Here is a 10,869-nt window from a genome sequence, read left to right as displayed (position 1 = left end):
CACTGTGAGTTCGAGGCCAGGCTGGTCTACAAAGTGAGTCCAGGACAGCCAAGGATACACAGAAAACCCTGTCCTGAAAAAAACAAACAAACAAACAAACAAAAAATCCCAACACTTGGGAGGCAGAGGCAGGTAGATCGCTGTGAGTTCAAGGCCAGCCTGGTCTACAAAGCAAGTCCAGGGCAGCCAGGGCTGCACAGAGAAACCCTATCTCGAAAAATACAAACAAACAAACAAACAAATGTAAACGCCACAAGGGCAGGGATTTTGTTGGACTTTTCTGTGTTTAAGTAAGAAGAGCAGAGGCAAGTGTTCAGTCAAATGGATGGATGTGTGAATGTGTGGATGGGTGGATGGCTGGATGTGTGGATGGCTGGATAGCTGGATGTGTGGATGGGTGGATGGCTGGATGGGTAGATGTGTGGATGGCTGGATGGGTGGATGTGTGGATGTGTGGATGGCTGGATGGCTGGATGTGTGGATGGCTGGATGTGTGGATGGGTAGATGTGTGGATGGCTGGATGGGTGGATGGCTGGATGGCTGGATGGGTAGATGTGTGGATGGCTGGATGTGTGGATGTGTGGATGGGTAGATGTGTGGATGGCTGGATGTGTGGATGGGTGGATGGCTGGATGGGTAGATGTGTGGATGGCTGGATGGGTGGATGTGTGGATGGGTGGATGGGTGGATGGGTGGATGTGTGGATGGGTGGATGGCTGGATGGGTGGATGTGTGGATGGGTGGATGGCTGGATGGGTGGATGGCTGGATGGCTGGATGGGTGGATGGGTGGATGGCTGGATGGCTGGATGAGTGGATGGGTGGATGAGTGGATGGCTGGATGGGTGGATGTGTGGATGGGTGGATGGCTGGATGGGTGGATGGGTGGATGGGTGGATGGGTGGATGGGTGGATGGGTGGATGGGTGGATGGCTGGATGGGTGGATGGGTGGATGGGTGGATGGGTGGATGGGTGGATGGGTGGATGGGTGGATGTGTGGATGGGTGGATGGGTGGATGGCTGGATGGGTGGATGTGTGGATGTGTGGATGGGTGGATGGGTGGATGGCTGGATGGGTGGATGGCTGGATGTGTGGATGGGTGGATGGCTGGATGGGTGGATGGCTGGATGTGTGGATGGGTGGATGGGTGGATGGCTGGATGGGTGGATGGCTGGATGGGTGGATGACTGGATGGGTGGATGGCTGGATGGGTGGATGTGTGGATGGGTGGATGGCTGGATGGCTGGATGAGTGGATGGGTGGATGAGTGGATGGCTGGATGGGTGGATGTGTGGATGAGTGGATGGCTGGATGGGTGGATGTGTGGATGTGTGGATGGGTAGATGGGTGGATGGCTGGATGGGTAGATGGCTGGATGTGTGGATGTGTGGATGGCTGGATGGGTGGATGTGTGGATGGGTGGATGGCTGGATGTGTGGATGGCTGGATGGGTGGATGTGTGGATGGGTGGATGGCTGGATGACTGGATGGGTGGATGAGTGGATGGGTGGATGGCTGGATGTGTGGATGGCTGGATGGGTGGATGTGTGGATGGGTGGATGGCTGGATGGGTGGATGTGTGGATGTGTGGATGGGTAGATGTGTGGATGGCTGGATGGGTGGATGGCTGGATGGCTGGATGGGTGGATGGGTGGATGGCTGGATGGGTGGATGGCTGGATGGCTGGATGTGTGGATGGGTGGATGTGTGGATGGGTGGATGTGTGGATGGGTGGATGTGTGGATGGGTGGATGTGTGGATGGGTGGATGGGTGGATGTGTGGATGTGTGGATGGCTGGATGGCTGGATGTGTGGATGGCTGGATGTGTGGATGGGTGGATGAGTGGATGGGTGGATGGGTGGATGAGTGGATGGGTGGATGAGTGGATGGGTGGATGGGTGGATGTGTGGATGGGTGGATGGCTGGATGTGTGGATGGCTGGATGAGTGGATGGGTGGATGAGTGGATGGCTGGATGGGTGGATGTGTGGATGGGTGGATGGCTGGATGGGTGGATGTGTGGATGGGTAGATGTGTGGATGGCTGGATGGGTGGATGGCTGGATGGGTGGATGGCTGGATGGCTGGATGTGTGGATGGGTGGATGTGTGGATGGGTGGATGGCTGGATGGGTGGATGGCTGGATGGCTGGATGGCTGGATGGGTGGATGGCTGGATGGCTGGATGTGTGGATGGGTGGATGTGTGGATGGGTGGATGGCTGGATGGGTGGATGGGTGGATGGGTGGATGTGTGGATGGGTGGATGTGTGGATGGCTGGATGGGTGGATGGCTGGATGGGTGGATGGCTGGATGGCTGGATGGCTAGATGTGTGGATGGCTGGATGGGTGGATGGCTGGATGTGTGGATGGCTGGATGGCTGGATGTGTGGATGGCTGGATGGCTGGATGGGTGGATGGCTGGATGTGTGGATGGGTGGATGGCTGGATGTGTGGATGGCTGGATGTGTGGATGGGTGGATGGCTGGATGTGTGGATGGCTGGATGTGTGGATGGCTGGATGTGTGGATGGGTGGATGGGTGGATGGCTGGATGAGTGGATGGGTGGATGAGTGGATGGCTGGATGGGTGGATGTGTGGATGGGTGGATGGCTGGATGGGTGGATGTGTGGATGGGTAGATGTGTGGATGGCTGGATGGGTAGATGGCTGGATGTGTGGATGGGTGGATGGCTGGATGGGTAGATGGCTGGATGTGTGGATGGGTGGATGGGTGGATGGCTGGATGGCTGGATGACTGGATGGGTGGATGGCTGGATGGCTGGATGGGTGGATGGGTGGATGTGTGGATGGGTGGATGGCTGGATGGCTGGATGACTGGATGGGTGGATGTGTGGATGGCTGGATGGCTGGATGGCTGGATGGGTGGATGGCTGGATGGCTGGATGGGTGGATGGGTGGATGTGTGGATGGGTGGATGGCTGGATGGCTGGATGGCTGGATGTGTGGATGTGTGGATGGCTGGATGGCTGGATGGCTGGATGGCTGGATGTGTGGATGTGTGGATGGCTGGATGGCTGGATGGCTGGATGGGTGGATGTGTGGATGGCTGGATGTGTGGATGGCTGGATGGCTGGATGGCTGGATGTGTGGATGGGTGGATGGCTGGATGGGTGGATGTGTGGATGGGTGGATGGCTGGATGGCTGGATGGCTGGATGGCTGGATGGGTGGGTGGATTCATCCTCTGAGTAAGGTCTGGACACAGTTCTTCACTGAAGCTAAGTCCACACTGAGTTTAAGATTTCAGTTTACATCCCGTGAATTCATCTGAGTCGCTCTCTGAGTCCATGACATCATCATTTGCTGACAGCAAGCATTCTTTAAAAAAAATTTTTTTTTTCAAGACAAGGTTTTTTTGTGTAGACCTGGATGTCCTGGAACTAGCTCTATCTCTGTAGGCCAAGCTGGCCTGGAACTCTGAGATTCACCTGCTTCTGCCTCCTGAGTGCTAGAATGAAAGGTGTGTGCCACCAATGTCTGGCTTATTTATTTATTTAGCACACTTTTTTTTCCCTACTGACTGGCTTTCGGTTGATTTATCTTGGTTGTTCCTCCTAGTAGCTACTGCCCTTGGGTAACCTGTTTTACCTTTGTAGGGTTCAGCTTCCTCTTCTATAAGATGAAGTGGATAGCTTCTCTATTCACAGGGTAGTGGATAGGTATGCAGAAATGGTATAGGGTGGGTAGAACGCTTAGTGAATGTGCCTCATAAGAAGTTTTAGCTAAAGGAATGGCTCACCATCTTCACCATGTATATCTGTATATCTATATCTATCTTTTTCTTTTCTTTCTTTCTTCCTTTTTTTTTTTTTTTTTTTTTACAACTGCCTCTTCTTGCACCTCCTTGTGTGCCTCACACATCCAACCACCAGGGGGCTGCACGCGTCATGCTCCCGCCTAGCAGTGTGGGCTCGTGCAGGCAGAGGTTGGCTGCCTAGCACCTTTCTTTTGGCTCTAATGAGATGCTATTACCTCTCCGCTGCGCTCCACGTTTGCACTCCAAGTATTTTATCTTCACCTTACCCCTGTCCTTTATTAATTTCACAAATATCTAATGAGTGTCTGCCGGGTCGATCGACGTCAGGTGCTGAGCTTTTAATGGGAAAGATTAGGTACTTCCTGCCTTCAGTGAACACCCAGTCTAAGAAGGGACGGCGGGGCTGTGGGGGGTGGGGGGATGGAGGATAGCAAGAAACAAAGAACCTGGGGAGGGAAAGGGCAGGTGTAAACTCCCCTCTTGTACTCTTAGCTAGAAAACAGAAGAGGGTTCTTCTTTATTTCTTCCTGGGGACGAACTCAGAGCTTTGCGCACACCAAGCAAGGGCTCTACCCGTGGGCGGCAGCCTCTCGGCACTTCAGAAACCTTGGCATCTCACATTACCTCAACCCTGGAACCACAGACTCTGCTCCACACTTGAGTTCCTCACCGCCATGCTTTAGCTCCCACCTCAGATGAGCTCCCCTTTACCCCATCGCCTGGAGCGCAACCCCTTACCTCAAGTAGAGGGATGGGCAGGTACTCTCGCCCAGAACAGTGACTTGTTTGGGAGTACCTCTGAGTGTGGTGCCTGCTGAACTCACTAGCTTTCCTAGCGTGGCCTCCAGGAACAAGGGCATCCCTTGCTCCGAAGCTTTTTTCTTTCTTTCTTTCTTTCTTTCTTTCTTTCTTTCCTTCCTTCCTTCCTTCCTTCCTTCCTTCCTTTTTAAAGAATTTATTATTTATACAGTGCTCTGCATGCATGTGCACCTACATGCCACAAGAGGGCATTAGATCACATTATAGATGGTTATGAGCCGCATGTGGTTTCTGGGAACTCTGATCTGTGGAAGAGCAGTCAGCGCTCTTAATCGCTGAACCATCTCTCTCCAGCCCGTGTTTTCCTTTTTACTTCTGCTTTTCTATCTGCGTCATCACATCACCCTCGTATTTTTCCAATGCTCCACCACTGATTCATTCTTTCAGAGTTTCTTGAAGAGGGCCCGTGCCTGGTCGCGTCACTTCTCTGACGCTAGCACTGGACTCTTACAGAGTTGGAAGGACTCAGAGGCGCTCCCGGTGCAGCAGACTGTAGCTTCTTTTTGACCAAGAGTTACACACAGGGGCTTGAGAGATGGCTCAACTGTTAAGAGCACTGCCTGTTCTTCCAGAGGACCGGGTTTGATTCCGAGCACCTACATGGTGGCTCACAACCGTCTGTAACTCCAGTTCCAGAGGATATGACTCCCACTTCTGGCCTCAGAGGACACTAAGTATACATGTAGTGCACAAACATGCGAGCAGAATACCCACACACATTAAATAAAACAACAATAATAGCTGGACAGTGGTGCCTTTAATCCCAGCACTCGGGAGGCAGAGAGGCAGGCGGATCTCTGAGTTTGAGGCCAGCCTGATCTACAGAGTGAGTTCCAGGACAGCCAGGGCCACACAGAGAAACCCTGTTTCAATAATAATAGTAATAATAATAATAATAATAATAATAATAATAATAATAATAATAATAATAATACAGAACTACACACACTACAAATGTATTTACACGCACATGCACATACATCTATAAATGTGTGTGCATTTTGTGTGTTAGTAGTTCGAGTGTGGCCATGTTATCTGTAGTATTTACAGTAGTATGTACCAGCCTCCTGCACCTTATGGATATGAGACTGAATTAATTCTCCTTGCACTGATTTTACAACATTTCCCAGAAAATGAGTAACTATTCTTTGTTTTTAATGGCATCATTTCTCTTTCTTTCTTTCCCTTTTCTGAGGCAGCGTCTCACTGTATAGCCCTAGCTGGCATAGAACTCACCAGAAAAACCAGGCTGCTCTCAAACTAGCTACCATTTTGTGATTACAGGTGCCTGACAACACACCTGGCTCCCCTTTCAATTAAATACCTCATTTCCAACTGCTCTGCTTTCCTTAGATTGGAGGAGTAAGTACTCTCACATGCTCTAAAACCACATTCCAGAATCAGGGAGGGAAGTGTCTGTCATTCAGAGGGCAATGTGTAATTTTCAGTGGCTTCAAGACGAAAGGGAGGGGCACCACCCAGTGGGGGTACCTCTGGTGATTATCAAGGCATCAATTTTCCCGTGTTATTTACTCTTCTGGGAGCTCTGAGCACTGCCTGAGTGCTGGTGCTGCCCTGGGGACTGGCTACAAGCAGAACAGCGCAGCCTGTGGACCCCATGAGGTTGCCATAGATACTGATGCGCAGGGAACTAGCGCGCTCGCTCGTTATTATTTGTATGTATTGTCCCTCTAATTGCTGTGGGGTAGCTGGGGGTTGTGTGGGTGCTACAGCAATGGGGATCAAGAAGGATGTATGCGAGGGTGTGTTTGTGTGAGCACACAGAAGTGTCTATAAGCTCCAAGCTGCCAGAGTGGACACAGCAGAGGCTGCATTATCGGGAGAAATAGTGGAGGGGAGAAATAACCAAGATAGAGATGTAAAGGGAAGAGGGACAGAATGGGTACTTCTAATCGTATAAATCATAAATCTCAGGGCTGGAGAGATGGCTTAGTGGTTAATAGCACTGTCTGCTCTTCCAAAGGTCCTGAGTTCAATTCCCAGCAACCACATGGTGGCTCACAACCATCTATAATGAGATCTTGTGGACAGTCACACATGCAGGCAGAACATTGTATACCTAATAAAATAAATAATAATAAAAATAAATAAATCTCCGTTTTATCAGGATATTTCACTAAAAGGTGGTGGCAAGCACATGGTTGTTGATGAACATTTGTTGAAAAGCAGGTAGCTCCATTAACACAGCAATGTGAGTCATTTCCAAGATTTCACCCAATATTTTTCTCCGTCATTTTCCATTTCACCCAGAGATGCACGGTGCCTTCTACAGTTGTCCTGAAGCACTGTAGGTGGGCTAACATACCACTCACAACAGACACATAGGGCCAGGCAGGTTACAGTCACATGCTTTTACATTTTCCTCTGTGGTGACCCTAAAAGATCCATTTTATCCCTACTGTGTGCTGCTTGTGACCTCTCTCCACCTGCTCATTCCCCCTCACACTGATGCAGCTTCAAGTTTCAGCTTCTGGAGGTCAGGAACCAAGTCGCTTTGAGCACTCAGGAAGGGCATGCTGATAAAAAAACAAAAAACAAAAAGAACCAAAAAACTGATAGATATACTGCCTCCACTCCTGGAACACAAGTAGCAGCCGCTTCTGCCTCAAGGACAGTTGATAGGCACTGAAGATTTACAGGCATCCCCAGTTTCCCAACCTCCTTACCCAACCAACCCATGCTGGGACGTGGGACCTGCTGCTTTGAGACAGGAACTGGCCTTGTCTCCTACACTGAACTTCCTGTTGCCATGTGGAGAGCTGGAGTACACTGCTGTCACCTCAGCCCTTTAGGGAATCAGCTTTCCTCTTGGACCCCACTCCCATCTGTTCTCCAGGAACCCCTCTGTTTTGCTCCCTGGGTTCTGGGGTAAGGAAAGAAAGGGAAGCCGGCCCTGAACACTTTGCTCTTGCCAGCCCTCCAGAGGGAAACTTGGGAGGCCAGGATACCTCTCGGCTGCCTCCCCTGGCAGCACCAGCCCGCTGACAGAGAAGGCTGGATTCCCAGTGGGCGTCCTGCGGTAATCAAGTCTGAGAGGCAGCAGTTGGCTGAGCTCCATCCTGCCCAGTTGGGAATGGCCCTTGACTTGGGGTACAGCTGCCGGGGCACGTCGAGAACTTGCCCAGCCTGTTTCTCCTCCAGAGACAGTTACTTGACAGTGTCCCATGAACTTGCAATGTTGGAGACAGAGGAACTGATGACAACGCCTGCCATGCCATACACACCGAGGGAAGGGCCGGAGCCCAGGGTCCCGTGCTTCCATTGGCCGGCACAGTTTAGTGGGGAGACAAACCCTGAATAAGAGCCGCAGACACTGTTTCAATTAGGTACGGAGGACTACTCTAAGCGCTATATGTGAATTAACCCAGAAAGTGTTCGCAGCCCTCCGAAGTATACTGTACTATTTGTTATTCCTGGCTCTCAAATAAGGTAGCTGAGGCCCAGAAAGAGTGCATGAAGTGCCTAAAGTCAACGAGCGGTGCAGAAATCGAACTAGGTATTGTGATCGAAGAGTTCTTGATAATGTGGGCTGGCACTCCTACCTACAAATGTATCGTTACAAAATGTCCGAAAGTGCCATAAAATAAAAGGACAGGATGCCCCACCAGAAAATGAGTATGCTTTCTCCTGTTGCTTTTAGACACCAATGCACAAAGCCTTTTAAAGACATCCTCTCTTTTATCTTTTATTACTGACCTAAGAGAGAACGTTTATCTGTAAGACTTGGAATACAGGAAAACATCACACAGGCTGGCTCGGCGCACTTGCGCTGAGCCTTACCACCTGAGTTCCATCCCCTGAAACAACATAACGAAAAGAGAAAAGAGAGAACCAACTCCCCAAGTTGTCCTCTGACCTCCACACGTGCGCCGTGGCCACACACACACGAAATAAATACATGGAAAGAAAGAGAGAAAAACAAGCAAACATCTTGTCCCGTGGCCTAGTTTCCCTGATAAAACCACGGCTGAAGGTTTTTCGGTTTTGTTTTTTCTAATGATGCCCTTGATTCTTGCACCAGTCTAGAATGTCGGCACCCTGAGGGAAGGCTGCTGGCAGCTGGCTCTGCACAGTCTGGGAGCACCTCCGGAGTATACAGTCTCACACAAGCTCTTTGACCTTGGCATTTTCTCGGCTTGGTTCGCGCTGCAGGGTTGGGACCCACGTGTGGGGCCTCGCCTCAGACCTCGGTGGTCCAGACCCTACACCACTCAAAAGACACTTTCGCACACTCGTTTCTGAGCTCTTTCAGGGTCCGCTCGGGAGGAGCCCACGGTCGGGAACTAAAAGATTTCGGACAGTCCGAGTAGGTGGCCGAGAGACGGGACCCCGCGTTCCCAGACCCTGCTACGGGGGGCTCGGTGCGGGCGGCTCCCGGGGAGAGGCGGGGCCGACGGCGGGAGGCCCCTCCCCGGGGGCGGGGCGGGGGCCAGTGGGGCTGGGGGCGGGGCAAGCAGGCGGGGCCGGCGGGCGGGCGCGGGGGTGTCCCTCCCTCCCTCGCTCTCTCCGGTAAAGTCTCGCGGTGCTGCCGGGCTCAGCCCCGTCTCCTCCTCTTGCTCCCTCGGCCGGGCGGCGGTGACTGTGCACCGACGTCGGCGCGGGCTGCACCGCCGCGTCCGCCCGCCCGCCCGCCAGTATGGCCACCACCGCCACCTGCACCCGCTTCACCGACGACTACCAGCTTTTCGAGGAGCTCGGCAAGTACGGCCCACCCGCCACGCGCAGCGGCCCCCCACCCTAGCCCAGGCGCCCAGGCGCTATGCGGCTTCTCGCCCCGCCCCCCCGGCCCTGCACCGGCCGCTGCAGCGCCCCCTCGACCCGCCCCACCCCCAGCTTTTCCCGCGTGCTGCCTCGGGGCCGCTTGGCCCTGGGTTCCCGGTCCCGCAGCCCCCTCCGCGCCCTGCAGCAGCTGCCGGGCTGCTGCACCCGGCACAGCCGCGGGAACTGCAGCCCCGGGACTGCTCCAGGGCGCCTTCCAGCCCCGCCCCTCCCGCACCCTTCAGATGCTCCCCTCCCTCGACCCCACCTGCCCACCACCCCTTCCCCACCCAGCTCCCGTGCCCACTCTGCACCCGGTCCCCAGTTCCCACGCGCCTGGCACTCAGGACCCTCCGGAGCTCTGCAGCTCCAGCCCTGCTGCGGTGCCCGGGTGTGGGGAGATGTTTAGTGCCGGGCCCCGCCCCCCCGCTAGTGCCGCTTCCAGGATCCCAGCCTCGCTGCTGGGCAGTGCTGCGGCACCCCCGGCCCCTCCCCCCATCCCTGCAGTGGTCCCGGGAGCCGTGCGCCGCAGCCGCAGCATCCCCCTCCCCTCCGCACTGAGCTGGCCGCCCGCCGCAGCCCGGGTCCCCGCCACCCCCACCCGCGGTGCGGAGCTTGGCCACTGCAGCCCCCGCTCCGCCCGCCCCCCTAGATATTTCCAGAGCCCGGAGATCACAGCCCATTCGGCGGGTCACGTAGAGGAAAATGGCATGGGGAAGGGGAGTTGCTGCTGTCCCTCTATTTCCCTGATGTCGGTTGAGCCTGGATGTTGTGGGTTTAAACCAGTTTAGTGGATCATGAGCCTCACTTTCTCCCAGGCTTAAGGAAAATTTCTCTGGAATAATCACACCTTCCGTTTAATCTCCCCTTCCCCTACTCCAAATTATTTCTGCTGAGAGAACGGACAAGGTCTCCCTGCTCCCTTTCTCTCTGGTTGCCTTTGCTGGGACCTCAAGGCTGTCAGTGAGATGCAGCAGGTGTGTATTTGAAGCATCGCCCACCAGCTCCTGGTGGACAGTCTGCGCTTGAGGCTGTTGCTTTGCCCAAGAACAAGATGACAGGGGTGGGAGCCAGGTGGTACTCCACCCACGTCTGTTCAGTGCCATGGGGTGGTCTTATCGTTCTTCCTTATGTTAGCTGTTGGCTGTCACTACAAGTCTGGTGGTGGGAGCATTGCTGTCCTCATCTGAGGTATGTCTGTGTCACTTGGCTCCGTGTCCCAGTTCTTTCCCCCTTCTCCTTCCAGGGGTGCCTTCTCAGTGGTACGAAGATGCGTGAAGAAAACGTCTACGCAGGAATATGCAGCAAAAATCATCAATACCAAGAAGTTGTCGGCCCGGGGTGAGTGTTCCCTGCCTGAGCCTCTCCTTGAGGCTCTGTCCCGAGATCAGGCCTCTGCAGATACCCTGGGAGCTGGGGGAGGGTATGTTTTAGCACTAGGAGATGACTTGGAATTTCAAGGTGGGTGGACTTTGAAGCCAGACACACGGAG

General features: G+C 53.7%; 1 protein-coding gene across 18 annotated transcripts in view; it reads left to right on the top strand.

The window, feature by feature from the left end:
• Window positions 1–9,168: 9,168 nt before the first annotated feature.
• The window catches only part of Camk2g (calcium/calmodulin dependent protein kinase II gamma), a 57,156-nt gene continuing 55,455 nt past the window's right edge, over window positions 9,169–10,869 (top strand). For all 18 annotated transcript variants that reach the window (XR_007830387.1, XM_051142809.1, XM_051142782.1 and 15 more), the window contains exons 1-2: window positions 9,169–9,320; window positions 10,624–10,718. Coding sequence is in view for 17 of the 18 variants with exons in the window: in XM_051142809.1 (XP_050998766.1) it covers window positions 9,256–9,320; window positions 10,624–10,718 (160 nt within the window). In the remaining variant the exon portion in view is untranslated. The remainder of the gene's footprint in view (window positions 9,321–10,623; window positions 10,719–10,869) is intronic.

The sequence above is a fragment of the Acomys russatus genome, chromosome 3 (assembly GCF_903995435.1).
Source record: "Acomys russatus chromosome 3, mAcoRus1.1, whole genome shotgun sequence".
Classification (NCBI taxonomy): Eukaryota; Metazoa; Chordata; class Mammalia; order Rodentia; family Muridae; genus Acomys; species Acomys russatus.
This window is presented reverse-complemented; position numbering and strand designations above follow the sequence as displayed.